The 16763-nt window shown below is 36.4% G+C and overlaps 3 protein-coding genes across 3 annotated transcripts; all 3 read left to right on the forward strand.

Moving 5' to 3' along the window:
* The first annotated feature begins 1439 nt into the window (after positions 1-1439).
* Positions 1440-5201, forward strand: LOC121787215 (uncharacterized membrane protein At1g16860-like). The gene is made up of 5 exons (XM_042185894.1): positions 1440-1596; positions 2467-3485; positions 3812-3967; positions 4192-4403; positions 4561-5201. The coding sequence occupies exons 2-5, from the start codon at positions 2613-2615 to the stop codon at positions 4751-4753; spliced, it is 1434 nt and encodes a 477-aa protein (XP_042041828.1). The 5' UTR covers positions 1440-1596; positions 2467-2612; the 3' UTR covers positions 4754-5201.
* Positions 5202-5746: 545 nt separating this feature from the next.
* On the forward strand, positions 5747-10111 carry LOC121787216 (RNA-binding KH domain-containing protein PEPPER-like). The gene is made up of 6 exons (XM_042185895.1): positions 5747-6183; positions 6934-7180; positions 7629-7777; positions 7860-8108; positions 8213-8407; positions 9745-10111. The coding sequence occupies exons 1-6, from the start codon at positions 5842-5844 to the stop codon at positions 9928-9930; spliced, it is 1368 nt and encodes a 455-aa protein (XP_042041829.1). The 5' UTR covers positions 5747-5841; the 3' UTR covers positions 9931-10111.
* Positions 10112-10508: 397 nt separating this feature from the next.
* LOC121787602 (tRNA-specific adenosine deaminase TAD2-like) lies at positions 10509-14863 on the forward strand. Its single transcript, XM_042186379.1, has 9 exons — positions 10509-10694; positions 10792-10863; positions 11226-11263; positions 11443-11509; positions 12598-12757; positions 12843-12939; positions 13335-13438; positions 14268-14347; positions 14497-14863. Exons 1-8 carry the CDS (start codon positions 10683-10685, stop codon positions 14303-14305), a joined length of 588 nt encoding a protein of 195 aa, XP_042042313.1. The 5' UTR covers positions 10509-10682; the 3' UTR covers positions 14306-14347; positions 14497-14863.
* The last annotated feature ends 1900 nt before the right edge of the window (positions 14864-16763 follow it).

Raw genomic sequence — 16763 nt, forward strand, 5'->3', positions numbered from 1 at the left:
GATATCCGACTTAAATATGTTTTATAATGACAAAAAGCTATAAGCATGATGCCAAGTTATTATGTTGGTAATTTTTAAATTTGTATATTAAATTTAGTTAATATATGAATTCATACGAGAGTAGCTAACCGACTAAGTCAACGACACTCCTAATGACGAACGGAGGAAGTAACTAACACGTCAAAAACATTGCTGGCATGGTGAATAGTACCTCACAAATTTGGTCTAACTCCAACACTATTGTCACACCAAAAATAATGTACAAAATGTGTGCTTATGATAGTTTAATTTAATCTTGTTTATATAGAGATCAACTTTAAATATCAGTGATGCTATCCACACGAAAACCACTTGAAATTTATTACACTAATTTGAAGTAAGCAAAAATTGTATACAAAATCATATTTATTGTATTTGCTACTTTATATCCATGGTATATTACTGTTTGCTTTCATTTAACGATTTCGTCATAGCTTCCCTAAAAGATCAAGATAATTATCTTAAAATATACAATTTCAGTTAGTAACATGAACTAAAATTCAACCGCTAGATACCTAAACTTGCGATCATGTTGATTTTCCACACCATTATCGATTTTAGGCCCATGTTAATATATCTTGGTCCGTTTTGTTAGTGCCAAAATTATAATGTCTCTAACGATTTAAGATGGCAAATCATGTGAGTTAGATCATTTTTAAGTCAACCTAATAACGATTCAATTCAATAATATCTAATCTGAATTTGATATGTTAAGGGTTAGGTAGTTATCGGATCAAACAGATAACGACTGAACCCAAGACCTAACACAAACCCAACCTGTTAAGAAAATTCGCAATCCGAATATGAACTCAGCTTGCTACCTTCAAATATGAACATAACCTGCATCCAATACAAACTCGTTCGCGACACGACACGATAACAAAACAAATTTAATCTACATGATTTAAACATACTTTACACGAATTTAGAGAAAAAAATTAAAGTAACCTTTAAATAAAAATAATTAAGTAATTATTTTTTAGCAAGTTACCTGAACCCAACCCAACCCAAATTTATCGAATTCTTAATACGTGTATCAATCACATATCTAATAAGACCTGACACAAATCAATTATTCATGTCATATTTGTGTTTCGTGTCAAATATTGTCAACCATAACCATGATTATCAATTCCACCACACCAAACTAATTTAATAGAAAAAATAACTCACTTGATTATATCTTACATCCTATCCGGTGTTATTTTGCCTAACTAAGATCAATTATTATTTGTTTAAATATTTTTCTAACTAAGATCAAGTATGAGTATTTTTTCCGAAAAATAAATAAATAGTAAAACGATGGTGGTAAGAGTGGAGAATACAAGGAAGACGAAAGGGTAAAAAGGACATTCCAAAAGAGCAGCAGTAGAAAAGAAAACTGATAGAAGAGCAGAAAGCAAGAAGGTGAAGTGTGTGTTTCAGTTTCACACTTTTTTTTGCTGTCTGTTTTCTCACCCATTCCTCGCAAATGTACCTGCCCATTTCGCCCACCTTTTCTCCTCCATTTCTTCAGCAAACTCTCAAGTTATGATCTCCAAAATGTCTAATCTTCAGGTTCGATTCCCCCCTCTCTCTTTATGCTATTCCTGCTCTCTGGGTTTTGTGATCTCTTGACTATTGGTCAAAAAGGAAATGTGGGTTCTCCCAATTGCTTGATTTCTCAAAATGGGTTCTAGATTTTCTTCTATTTGTATCAATTATTTGGGGGGATTTAGTTGGTCCCAAGAAGGGATCTTTCCTCTTTTCCTTAAAAAAAATGATTTTGCTTTTCAAAACATTAATGTGTGATTAGGGTTTTGATCTCACGCGTTTGAATCGCTTAATATTTGAGCTTAAGTTTATTTCTTGTTGGATCTGTGGAGTTCCGGTTGTGCTTGATGGTGTGAGGCTCGATTTTCGTGTTGGTAATGGAGAAGTTTCGTTAATGTAATATTTCTGTCAGTAGCTATCAGTGTGGAGCTGTGGAAGTGTTTTTTAATTTTTGGTTTTTTTCCACCATTTTTGTGATTGGTGGTTCTCAGATCTGGGTTTAGACAGTAGTAGTTTCACCTCTGAGGTTCTAGATTTTGGTGGTTGAGAAACGAAATTGAAAAATTGGTAAAAGTAAAGTAGTTGGTTGGTTGATTGTCTAGCATCTCAGAATGAAACTTGATCGCTATTGATGAATTTTTGTTGCTTTTGCTTAGTGTTGATAAATACAATTTGAAATTCTAGGTTTACTGGTAATTTTTTAGATTTGATTATTGGAATTGTTTTAGAATCAATCATCTTCTATTAAGTGGTGTATAGGTGAGAAATTGATGGCTACTAAGTAGTAAGATATTTGTGATGGTGTGAGAAGGCAGAGTGAATTGCTTTAACGTTGAATTTTTGAAGTGAATTGCTGCTCACATCTTAAAAAAATCTTGATTTTGTGTCTTCTAGGAATTAGATGTCGCCTTGGTCCTGCTCTAGATTAATCTGCTGAGTGGAGTGATTCTGATTGTCGTTATTGGTGGCTGTCCTTTTTATATTGGTTCATTGCCGGAGTATTGGACCTCGTGGCTTATTTGGAGGATTGAACCTGCGATATGGGTTCTCGTTTCCCCTCTCATCAGTTGAGCAATGGCCTTTATGTATCGGGCAGGCCTGAGCAGCTGAAAGAGAAAACTCCAACAATGAGCTCAGTTGCCATGCCGTATACTGGAGGAGATATAAAAAAATCTGGAGAGCTAGGCAAAATGTTCGACATCCATGGGGATGGCTCCAGGTCCCGAAAATCAGGTCCCATAAACAGTGCTCCAACAAGGACAGGTTCTTTTGGTGGTGCAGCTTCTCACTCGGGGCAGTTGAATTCTGTGAGAAGTGGCTCGATTTCAGTTGGTGGGGTTCCTGGATCAGTTTCGATGAAGAAGACAAATTCTGGCCCACTTAATAAACACGGTGAACCATTGAAGAAGTCGTCTGGTCCTCAGGGAGGTGGGACTGCTGTATCTCGCCAAAATTCGGGACCTATTCCTCCGGTTCTGCCTACCACCGGCCTCATTACGTCCGGGCCTATTACATCAGGTCCCCTAAATTCATCAGGGGCTCCTCGCAAAGCTTCTGGTCCTTTGGATTCTATAGGCTCGATGAAGATGCACAATGCTTCTTTAGTCAATAACCAGGCTGTTACCCATCTTAGCCAGGATGACGAATATTCATTTCGCAAGAGCTTCCCCAAGCCAATCCTTTGGGCCATCATTCTTCTCTTTGTTATGGGATTTATTGCTGGTGGCTTTATCCTTGGTGCTGTTCGCAATCCCATTCTTCTCGTTGTTGTTGTTATTCTTTTTGCTGCAGTTGCTTCCGTTTTCACCTGGAATACGTGTTGGGGAAGAAGGGCTGTTACTGGTTTTATAGCTAGCTATCCAGATGCAGAGTTACGAACTGCAAAAGATGGCCAATTTGTCAAAGTTTCTGGGGTACGTCGATATGTTCATTTAGAATATATACAGTTTTAGATTGGATTCGAGGCTAAGATCTCTGTCTTTTCCAACTACCCAGTTTTATGCTGCATTACAATGTTTTGAATAAGGGAGCTAGATTACATGACTACCTAGTGCTCTCAATTTAACTATTGCGATGCTATTCTTCTTAATGGAGTCACATTAGCAACAGATGAATCTGAATATCAGATGGACATTGCAAGTAGCATGTTTGCACTGTAGGAGAAGTATTTTTTTTAAAGCTTTGTTCAATTTAAAAGCTGTGTGCTGTCCTAACAATTATAGCCTCTCTCCTTTTTAAGGTTGTTACCTGCGGAAATGTTCCTCTCGAGTCATCATTCCAAAGAGTTCCTCGATGTGTTTATACATCTACAAGCTTGTACGAATACCGGGGATGGGATTCCAAAGCTGCAAACCCGACACACCGCCGCTTTACCTGGGGCCTCCGGACATTAGAGGTGAGGATGAGAGCTTCGTTGTTACTCATTGCTTAAATACTTGTTGTTGAAACTTATGTGTCCTACTTCATTGAACAAGATTCCTCTGTTTATGTCATGCTTAAAAGTTAAAAGATGTACATTTCTAGATGTTTCTTTCTTTAGTGATGATACGAATTTTTGAACCCTACTGTTTTGGGCAGGCTAAGTTAATGAAATCTAACTTGTTGTAATCATCACTGCAGAGGCATGTTGTTGATTTCTATATTTCCGACTTCCAATCTGGCTTGCGGGCATTGGTCAAGACTGGCTATGGTGCCAGGGTAACTCCATACGTTGACGAGTCTGTTGTGGTCGACATCAATCCATCCAACCGGGATATGTCTCCTGAGTTCGTCAGATGGTTAGGAGAAAGAAATCTTTCTAGTGACGACCGCGTAATGCGTCTCAAAGAAGGGTAACTCTCAACATACTTGCTTCGTTTTCAAGTTACTAACAAATATCTGTACACACGCACACAGAGTGCACGAGCAAGCCATACAAAAATAATATTCTCGATTCTACTTGTCAGAATCTCACTCATAGTTTCCACTGTTTTCTTGATTTGTGATCAGATACATAAAAGAAGGTAGCACTGTGAGTGTTATGGGAGTCGTGCAACGGAATGAAAATGTACTAATGATCGTCCCCCCACCAGAACCCTTCTCTACAGGATGCCAGTGGAGTAAGTGCATCCTTCCAGCCAGTCCTGAAGGTGTTGTGTTGAGATGCGAGGACACATCGAAGGTAGATGTCATACCAGTTTGACATTTGCTGAGTTGGTACGTTTCGTTCCGAGAGAAGCCACCAACAAAACCCACATTTCTCATCAAAAGAGTTGGCACGTTTCTTGACCAGATGTATAGTTTTTCGCGTTTTTTTTCCAGCCTCTTTCGGTCCAGGAGTTACGTTTCTCGGTATGACATTCGTGTGAATTATTTTAGTACAGTGAAGGGAAAACTGGGCAATTAACAAGTTGAAGATTCATTTTCATTTTGATTCATCAATTTTTTTTCTTTTAATTTTTTGTTAGAATTGTTTTGGTTTATTGGTAGTGGTAACTCTTGGGCTTGTTGAAGATAGTTTTAAGTGTACCTTCGCTCATGAATGTTTATTGGCTTGAGATATTCTTTAGGTCACTCTTTTGCTTTTGGTTGGAATGTATTATTATTCAAGATATATTATATTGTAAATGCTGTGAGCTTTATTTCGCTAATTTGGAAAACTCCATTTTGACATTCATTTTTGTTCTACTAGTTTCATTGTTTTTTTTTTTGTGTATTGTCAAACTGGTATGCTGGAGTACTAGAAAAGTTATAACTAGATAAGTATTTTGAGACTTTGCTACTTATAAACATCAATTCTGAAATTAAGACATTGCAAGATAATGTTATAAGAGATTTATCCACACTGAAAAAAGGTACATAAAATACTACTCCATAACATATGGTGATTATATTAAAATACACCGCACCATTACAAACAGAATATTCAGTTACTTTTGCCAAATATACTTCTAAATTAAAAAGAATTGAGTACAAACTAGTAAATTTGAAATGAATCAAATAATTTTGATATTCAAAAATCAAAATCGAAACCCTATGATTTGATTTTTGCTTATATTTCAATTGTAGATGAATCAAATAAATTTGATCAATTCACATTCGACTTGTTCTTTGATATTCAAATTCGAAATTTTATGGTTTTTAAATATAAATACAAAATAATGAAGAAATAATATATCGAGACTCGAGTTCCCATTTTCTGTTTTGCTTTCGTCTTTTTATTTTTGTTCTTTCTCTGTTAAAAACACAATCTTCTCACTCTCTCCACACACAGTCGCAAAACCCACTTCTATGGCCTCCCCTCAGCCTCCTGCAGAAACCGCCGCCATCACCGACGAACAACAAGCGCCAGCTGAGCTCGCTGAGGCGAAATGCGAAGAAGAGGCCGAAACAGCCGCGGAGGAAGCTCCAGTGACGGAGGCGCCGGCGGTGGATGAAAAGGATAGAGAATTGGAGGAAATTAAGGCCAAGTGGCCCGGCTGGCCGGGATACTCGGTATTCCGGCTATTGGTGCCGGTGCTCAAAGTCGGCGGCATTATCGGGCGGAAGGGAGATCTTATCAAAAAGCTCGTTGAAGAAACCCGAGCTAGGGTTCGCGTGCTCGATGGCCCCATCACTTCGCCGGATCGCATTGTAATTTCTCCTGATTTTTAATTTTGTTTACTCTTGCTACCTTCGTACGCATTTGGCAATGGTGCCTGTCGATTTAAGTTAATTAGGTTTTCATTTAGGTGGTGTTTTTCTGAATTTGGGGGCTTTGCATGTTTAATTGGGGTTTGGAATAGGCTCTCCCTGCTAAGGATAGTGAAGACATTGATTTCTAGGGTTTTTATAGGTTTGTAAAAGATAATTGGGGATTATTAAAATTATCCATGCCGGTTCCTTCTTGGTGCTAAAGGTTTTGATTTTATGACATTAACGCTGGTGCAGTAGGAGCTAGAAATGAATGTCAAACTTATAGTACTAGTTGTTATTGCTCAAACGGTCAGCCCCATCCGGCTTTAGCATAGGGTCTTGGTAACCTCGAGGCAATAACAATGATTGTTAATTTTAGTTGCAAAAATAGCCCTGAGTTTATCCATTGTCCTGAACAATCCAATCTTACCTGAACTCACCACAGCATCATTGCCTTCCCCCCCCCCCCCCTCAGCGATGGTGGCATATTGATGCCCTCTGAATGACTTCTTTGTGTATGTAGAAGCAAGCTTGCAATTGAAATATTCTCCTTTTGAAGATGTTTTGAGGCCTGATGAGCGATGATAAAAATCAAGTTGTGTGTTAATAGCTTAGTGCAACTACTTGAAAATATGCTTATGTTTTACCACAGTTGGATTTTAGCTGATCTTCCCCATTAACTTGTGACTTCGAACCTGCCAATATCAGGTATTAATAACTGGCAAGGAAGAACCTGAAGCAGCAGTATCTCCAGCAATTGATGCCATTTTAAGAATTTTCAAGAGTGTTAATGGTCTTCCTGAGAATGATGGTGATAAAACCACAGCTGCTGCATTTTGTTCGATTCGACTATTAGTAGCGTCAACACAGGCCATTAGTTTAATAGGAAAACAAGGATCCCTGATCAAATCTATTCAGGAAACAAGTGGTGCATCTGTCCGTGTGCTTTCAAATGGTAAAATAATATCTTTTGATCTTATTGATCGTGTCATTTTTTATGTTATATCTTTCTAACTATTGTTTTGGGAAGTGGCTTAGTATTTCTCTGCTGCTTTTGGGCCTTATATACTAAGTCTGAACATATCTTCATTTTTTCAGAAGCAAAATGTGTTTCTGTTTATAATTATTTCTCTAAATCGTCTTCCTGTTTGTATGCATTGAAAATTAGAAAATATTGCTGAAGGGAAATCTGAACTGTCTCAGGAAGATATCACAGTTTTAACTCTCTTGTTAGACATTTCAGATATCAAACTTTTCCTTATTTAGAGAATACTTTTGCACAATTCCTTAATAAGCAAAGTTCTGTTGTAATTTGCTTTTTTCTTTTGTTTGTCTTTAACTCATGCTGAGACAATTTCTCCTCTTAAGGTGAGTAATGTTGTCCTCTGTCTTTGTGGTTGCAGATGAGGTACCAACTTATGCTGGTTCCCAAGAAAGGGTTGTTGAGTTACAAGGGGAAGCTTTGAAGGTTCTTAAGGCATTGGAAGCTGTCGTAGGTCACCTGAGAAAATTTTTAGTGGATCAAAGTGTTCTTCCCTTATTTGAGAAGAGTGTAAGTTTGTTCCTAGTCCTACTCGGTTTGATTATGGGTGAGATCATGAGTTTACTTTAGTGACATCTCTCTCTACATGCAGTATAATGCACCAGCCACTCAGGAAAGGCAAGTGGATGCTTGGTCTGACAAGATATCATTGCATCAAACACCACAAACCTCACTAGGGGCTGATTATCCTGTCACGTTGAAAAGGGAATCACTGTTTCTGGACCGTGAAAGCCAGATAGAATCTCATATTGCCTCTAGACTACCATTGTTTGGGCAGGAACATGGACTTGTGAATCGTTCATCACTAATAGGGCGTACCGGGGGACCTGTTGTGACTCAGGTTTGTAAGCGCCTACATTTTCACTTGCAACTCTGTGCTTTATTATTTGAAGAACATTGGTTATGCCCACTAACATATTTCTTATATGTTGCTTGTTTATGCAGGTTGCGCAGACCATGCAAATACCTCTTGCATATGCAGAGGACATTATCGGTGTTCAGGGGACGAATATTGATTACATTCGACGCAGTAGTGGTGCTATTTTGACTGTACAAGAGAGTAGAGGTCTGCCTGAAGAGATTACAGTGGAAATCAAAGGCACCTCTCCACAAGTTCAAGCAGCTCAACAACTTATACAGGTAGATAATCTGTTTCTATTAATTTTTGCTGCTTTTATAATTTTTCAGCAAATTTGGGCAAACTCTGTCATAGAAATAGAATGGGTAATGATTTTGTAGTTCATCATCAGTTCTTCACTGAAGCTTATTATTTTGTTCTAGGGCTTAGGAGTTAGGACCATGGGTACTTTTTATGTATGAAATATAATGCCTTTTGATTTAGATCATATATGAGATTATGAAGAGAATTCATTGAAGTTATACTCTTTATTATGTTTGTAATGTGTCATGATAACCAAATCAACCTTCAAAAATTCCATCTCTAGTAAAAACATCTCTCTCCTCTGAAGCTTTCACTTGCCATTTCCTCTTACCTCATCATGTTCTATTTCTATTTTCCTTTTCATTTTAGTTCCGTCCACTCTCTCTTCCATGGTAGTAATTCTCTTCCTACTTTTGTATTAACCTTCTTAAGTAGAATGTTGTCTCCCCTTCTGTTAGTCTTTTCATTAAAAGATTTTAAAATTTGCATCTTGGGATTTGCTTGAGCAATTCTGAATTTGAAATCTAGGTCCGCCAAATTTGTACATCACAAGGTGGTGTGACAACTGCCTAGGCACAATAGGCTCCATGCATTTAGCCTCGTGCCTTGTTAAGCAGAAGGTAGGCTCAGTGTAAAATGCTTTGCCCGTTTGCAATCTAAAGTTGCTTTTAGCATAACAAATCAAAAGAAATTCGTGCCTAGTTTACCCCTCTCCAAATTTATCAAATCAATCTCTTTTTGCCCCAATTTTATACCCAGAACAGTTTCTGATCCCTCTCTAATCAACCATCCTGAAATAAGAGCCCCTAAAAGCTATAATACATCAACCAGTCCCAAAATTCAATCAGTCTAAAATAAGGGGTACAATCATTTTATGCTCGTGATTGCACTGACCTAATGTATAATAGCACAATGGATTTCATTAGCAACTACTTGGTACGTTTGTCAAAGTTGTTTACTCAAGTCACTAAGGCGCTGTTGGAAATTCCTGTGATCTACATCATAACGTTTCTGATTAAATTAAGCATACTTCAAATGATGTGATAAAGCAAGATTTCTTATTCTTACCTTGTCATATGGAAGTATGAAACTTCAAATCCTAGAATCCTAGTCCTCTAAGTTTTCATAACCCTTTCTCCTTGTCAGATCTCCCGCTTGTCAACTGCTGTTGGGATATATGGCTTGTGTGTTTTTACATGGATTGCTAGTAGTTATGATCTTATATTTCTTTTGTTGCCTTGACCTTCTCCATTATGATCATGTAAATTGTAAAAGAATCATGTAAGGTAACATTGGGTATGTTAACAATGTGCAGGAATTCATCAGTGGGCACAGAGAGCCAGCTCCCGGAAGCTATGCTAATGTGGAGTCTGCATACTCTCGGCTGGGAGGCGGGGGAAGCTCGTTTTTACCGTCATCATATGCAGGACAAGGACAAGGACAGCCTTACGGTGGATATGGATCGTCGGGGGCAGGGGGATATAGCAGCTTTAGGCTTTGAACTGATGGCTCAGGGTGTACCCAAATTTTCTTCCTTGCCCTTTTCTTCTTCCAATTTGAGCCGTAAAAAGATTGTGGCCTAATTTTACTGTAGTCAAGTATATGTCTATGTAACAAAGTAGAGAGGATAAAAGGTTGTGGATGTTTGTTATCAATTTCTAAATATAAAAAATTCGTTTATACATTGTTATTGTACTTGTAAATGCTAGTTTAAGCATATAACACTAATTTTATTTGAGATTTATTTGATATTTACTCGATGGCACATTAAATTATAGATGATGTGGATTTTTTTATTTTGTTTTGAAAATGATAAAATATGAATTAAATGATTAGTGGAATATGAAATGTTAGCTGTGGTTTAGTGTTATTGATAAAGTGAAATAATCAAGCTCTGATTTTAAACTATTTATAAAGTTAATGTTGTTAAGAATAATTTTTAAGATACTATTAAAACTAAAATAGATATACAAAAAAAATTAAATACCAAAAATCTTATTCCTATAAAGTTAGAAAATCACATATACTACCGTTTTTATACTAATCAGTATCCTATTCATCCTTTTTTTTTTTTAATTTTTAGTTTTTGTCTTTTTGAAAAAATCGAAAACCTATCACCGAATTGCAATCCCATCTTTTTGAAAAAAATCCAAAAACCCTAATTCTATTTGAAAGCCCCAATTCAGAAGCTCATATCACCGAATTGCAATCCCATCTTCTGATTCCGATTGAAAAAATGGATACTATGTTATTATGCATAATCTGGTAGAGCTTTCCACGTGTTTGTGAAAAGACCTCAGAAAGAGTAAAGCTTTTTGAATTTGGAGATTTTTGATCCGTTTGATTCCGTTTTTGGGTATAGATGGGGTCTTTTGCTGAGGGAGCTGCGCCGGAAGCTGAATGTGTTTCATTTATGAAGCTCGCTGTGGAGCAGGTAACAGCTGCTATTGTAATGTTTGGTTTTGCAGTGTTCAATAACGACCTTTTGTTCTATTTTCAGCTGCTTACCTATATGAGATGTTAAAATGCTCCTGTTTTTCCTTCTGCCTGTTTATTCAAATGTATTAAACAATCTAGCATGAATCAAATCGGATGTTCCTTGTTAGTGATTTTTATACCTGAGTTTTTTGCTAAAACTATGTTGGTAACTGATCATGATTGTTGATTGCTTATATTTTTGTTCTGAGGTTTTTACGGATATTCCGTTTTTGCGCTGACTTTTATGTTCATGAGCCTTGTCTGTAGTGTGATCCTTTTTAAGACGCAAAATTCTTATCCGACTTTCTTTTTTTGCAGGCAAAGCTAGCATTGGACAGCCTTGAAGTGCCAGTGGGGTAATTTTTCTTTTAATTTCTCCACCAAATTTTTGTTATCTAGCTGTCCATGGCCCGGTGTGGATTGAATTGATTAATAAATTAACATTTTGATTCTGAACATATTTATTGAAATAATTTCCTTGTGCTGTTCTCTCAAGTTTCGTTTTTCTTTTCCTGTCTTTTTAATGTTTGGACAGTTGCGTAATCGTAGAGGATCAGAATGTCATTTCTGTGGGGAGAAATCGAACAACTGAGACTAGAAATGTGCGTACCCTTTTTATACCGTTTATCTTGTCTCACATTTGTTTTCAATAATTGTCATCTTTCTTCCAATATTTGTTTATGATGTTGGAACTAGTAATGCATCACATTTACATAGCTGAGAAGATCATATGTCCAGAATGACAGCTGTGGAAGAGTCATACTTAGGTATAAAAAATTGCTGTCACTGTGTGATACATGGGGCACATGGGAAATCTCCGTTGTGAAGTTCCGATTTGGGGGTATCTGTTTGAGAAGAGATATATGTGACCAAGATGAAATATTGGAGATCTTTAATTATCATAGTATCAGTAGGATTTGACCATTAAGTATTTGTTTAAATTATTAATTTATTTAGAGCTTGGGGTGGAATAGGATTCTTGATGTATTTACTTATATATATACGCTACCTTTTGATAGTGGATGGTATGGATGAGTGATAAAAAAATGGAACGGTGGTAATGCCGTGGGTTCATATTGGAAGGTTTCACCTTCCAATATTTCATCTTTGCCACATATATCTCTTCTCAAGCAGATCTCCCCCCAAATCAGAACTTCACAACGAAGACTTCCCATGAGTCACATGTATATCACTGTATCATGGTAATATGGTTAAAAAGATATGGAAGATAAATAATTTGCAGATAATTTCAAGAAACTAACAGAATCATTCTAAACCATTTTTGACTTGATACACAGAACTTTGAGATGGTAGTTTCGACTGATTTGCTTGATATTCATTTGCTCAAATTCACCATTGTTCTTGGTAACTACTGAAAATACAATGGTCAGGGAATAGAATAATAAATGTTCCAGAGATTATCTTAAAAATTGCTCAGGTGAAATTCACTGTCTTTCATAGCAAAATTAGCTGCGAATTAATTCCTTGACTGACATCTAAATTTGGGGCTCGAATACAGCCACTAGTCTGTCATATAATTTTGTGTTGCTTATATTTCATTTCTATGAAAATAATTGCTAGTAGTATTTCAAAGCCTTACATTCTTTCTTAATGCCACTTTATTTTCAGTTTCTTATCCTTCTCCTATTGTACATTCCTATATTTATCTATATTCATAACTGGTATGCAGGCTACTCGTCATGCTGAGATGGAAGCAATTGATGTTCTTCTTGATCAGTGGAAGAAAAAGGGAATTTCGAAGGAAGAAATCGCGTCAAGATTTTCCAAGTGCACACTGTATGTGACATGTGAGCCATGCATAATGTGTGCAGGAGCCTTGTCGATAATTGGTACGGAAAAACAGGTTTTTTGGCCATTGTTTGCAAGTCATGATTGATATTTGAACTTTGGTTACCTTTCATGGTTCCGTATTAGGATTGAAGGAAGTATATTATGGCTGTGCAAATGATAAGTTCGGAGGTTGTGGTTCGATATTGTCCTTGCATACAAGTAATTCTGGGAAACTTCCTAGGTTTGAATCTAAGATACTTCCATTTTCTTTTCCCGAAAATTAATTTCTACCTAAAATTAGTTATAAAAATAATTCCTTCTTTTGCACGCCTTTGCACCATGCTAGGGAAGCACTAAGCTACGTCATACTTTCATTATATTAACTAACTAGATATTGATGTGCATCTGTTATTTTTGAAATGGAGTGGCAGTTACGGAGAAGTGGCGGTTACCTGGAACTGCCCCTCCAGATTCAAAATAACTGATGTGCTTCAGATATTGTCTTAGGACAAACTACAAAGTCATACATTTGGAGTACTACATAATTTATTTTGAGCGAATTATCTTTCTCTTTGACAAATTGAAATAAATCAAGATTGTCATTTTTTGTGTTGTAATTTTTAAAATCTTTCTCAGTGGTGGAATATCAGAAAGAAAGGGATTCAAGTGCACTGGAGGAATAATGGCAGCAGAAGCCATTGATCTTCTAAAAAGCTTCTATGAGCAAGGAAATCCAAACGGTTAGCATATTCCTTTAAGGTTATTAGAAATTGATATATGTTGGGATTCTTGACAAATATTAGTTGCAACATGGAAGGGTTCGCTATGCAATCCACCTTTTGTGGTAGCTCACACGGGCATGTGATTTAAATCGAAAATTGTCAGAGCTGTAACTGGAAAATATTAGATATTCTCCTAGAGTTGTCTCTAGTCTCTACTCTTCAGCTTGTTCTGGTTTTAGTGTGTTACACAGGCACATATCAATAACTGATTGAGAGAAAAGAGATCTATCATCAACAAACAGTATATAACTAGTACATCAACTTCCTCCCTCCACTGACCACCAGGATGCCAAGAATTCGTGATAACCTTAATATTTCTGCTACAATTTGCAAAATTAAGCGACAGATAGACAAATAGGATGAACGGGGGGAGTATTATTTTCTTTGCAAAAGTTTTCTTGGAAAGGTTGGGCTGTCCAGAATATGCTTTAATGATAATGAAAAGCATTCACAAAAAATGCATATCCAACTTCTCCCTTCTCATGTAGTAGTGGCTGCTTGTTGTGCATTACTGTTTGTAATGCCAGTTCTTTCATGCTTCCGTCGGGTAACATGGAATCAGTTCCCCTATGTATCACCCAAACAATTTTGGCAGAGTATAGCACCTTTATTTATGGTGAAGTTTCTATTTTGCACAAAGCTTTTTGAAGCTTTAGTTTTTTACTCAGGCCACAATTTCTTTCTGCACCATTTCAAACTGCAAAGCAGATTTTCTTTGATGGATTTATATATAAAATTTGAATTCTATGAATCATCTCTCATATTTAACAAGTCTTGTTGTATTCAGCACCAAAACCGCACAGAACAGTCGTCCCGCGGGTGTAGTTCCAGTCTTTATCAAGTTCGGTTTGACTGCCATGTAAAGAGGTACGCCCCATTCAATATTCTCATTTTGTCGCAATTTGAGATGGCAATCTGGGAATTTGCTTCACCTCGAGATATCATATCCCGTTGCTAGCTCTTATATATGTCTATCTCTACCTTCAAATCTGTTCTTTTGGCATTTGGTGTTTCAGACATTGTTCCTGCTATCTCTAGTCGACTAGTTGAGCACAAATCGGAGAATCTCGATGCCTTCTTCTGATTGCTCAGCCAGCTTGCAGATTCTACAATGCTGATGGAGCAAGCTGACTAAGAACATTAATGCCAGCCACATTTAATTATGATGAATATGTAGCATTCAGTTTTGGGATTTTAATTGGGAATCAAATTTATCAGACTCCATCAGTGCTGTGCTGTTCTGATTCAAGTTTTGTTCTACAAATTCTAAATGCTTCTTGTATGGATCTCCAATCAGCAACAAATTCCATTGTAACACCTGTAAGCTTTAATTCTTTTTTGCTATTATATTTACATATTCTGCCAATTTGTTTGATATTTTCACTGATAATGAAATTGTTTTTTTTTTTGTATTTTCTGTTTTATAGATTGTCAAAAGCCATGAGATTACCACAGAAATGCTCAGATTTTGTGTAAAAATTGTGCAATTCTGTGCAGCACTATAACAAAGTATGTAAAATTGTGATAAATCTTGACAATGTAAGATGGCAAGCAACCATTAATTTTCCACGTGTTGGTATATTAACTTGCCACTGACATAAACGAATATTCTGGCTTGTCGTCTAGTAATTTAATAACTATAAATTCTAAATAACATGTCATTAAATATTTGCACGGGTGTCATGATTCGGTGCCACGAATGCAGAGATCACCTTGTAGTTGATCGCATCGAACACGTGTTCGATACATTAACTTTTCGCCGAAATCAACGAACAATAATTCTGGCTTGTCGTCTAGTAATTTAAAAATTATATATTCTAAACAACAAATCATTAAATATCTGCACTGATGCATAATTACATCCAAGAATGGCTGAGATCACCTTTTAGTATGATCACAAGACAAACACGTGCTGTTGTTGATATATTAACTTGCCACCGACACCAACGAACACCTAGTCAGACTTGTTGTCTAGTAATTTAATAACTACACATTCTAAATACCAAATCATTAAATATCGCACGGTTGCATAATTATGTCCCGGAATGTCGGAGATCACATTTTAGTATGACTATGACAAAAAGCGTGTTGGTATACTAACTTGTTGACTCTAATGACAAACGTTCTAGACTTGTCGTTCTAAACAACATGTCCTCAAATATCCGCATGGTTTCCATGATTAGATCCACGAATGCTGCGTAGATCACATTTTAGTATAATCGCGACGAACACGTGTTGATACATCAACTTCCCGCCAACCTAAAAGAACAATCTATCCAGATTTTGTGTAAAAACTGTGCAATTCTGTGCAGCATCGTATGTAAAATTGTGATATATCTTGACAATGTAAGATGTCAAGCAACCATTATTTTCTTTTCCTTAGATATTCGCATTAAATGGGCATTAATTTGTAGTAGTATATCATGACCTGTTTAAAATGTCAAATTAGAATCTTTTTTCATGATAAAAAATGACAACAGTGAGTAATTTTGGTTTTCACCCCTCTTGAAGTTGAGAAAGTTTGATTATATTGATCTTATGATTTTGAGTGGCAAATTGAGATAAATTAAATTCTACTTTGATTCAAAAATACTCAAAAGTCTAACTCTGATATATTGGAGATGACTGTTATATTGGAGATGACTGTTTAGTATGATCGCGATGAACACATCTCGATATATTAACTTGCCACAAACATCAACGAATATTCGGACTTGTCGTCTAGTAATTTAATAACTATACATTCTAAATAACACGTCAATAAATATTTGCGCGGGTGTCATGATTCAGTGCCACGAATGCGGAGACCCCTTTTAGTTGATCGCCGTGAACACGTGTTCGATACATTAACTTTTCACCGAAATCAACGAACATTCATTCAGACTTGTCGTCTAGTTTTTGAATAACTAAATAATCTAAATAACAAATCATAAATATCTGCATGGATAAATAATTACATCCAAGAATGGCGGAGATCATCTTTTAGTATGATCGCGAAAAACAAATGTTGATATATTAACTTGCCACTGACACCAACGAACAACTATTCACACTTGTCGTCTAGTAACTTACATTCTAAACAACAAATCATTAAATATTCTCACGGGTGCATAATTACGCCCTAGAATGGCGAAGATCACCTTTTAGTGTGATCTCGACAAAAGCGTATTGGTATACTAACTTGTTGTCGAGTCAAACGAAAATCACTCCAGATTTTTTTTTTTTTTTTTAATTAACTTCAAATATTTAACGAAAATCACTCCAGACTTGTCGTCAAGTAATT

The sequence above is a fragment of the Salvia splendens genome, chromosome 22 (genome assembly GCF_004379255.2).
Source record: "Salvia splendens isolate huo1 chromosome 22, SspV2, whole genome shotgun sequence".
Classification (NCBI taxonomy): domain Eukaryota; kingdom Viridiplantae; phylum Streptophyta; class Magnoliopsida; order Lamiales; family Lamiaceae; genus Salvia; species Salvia splendens.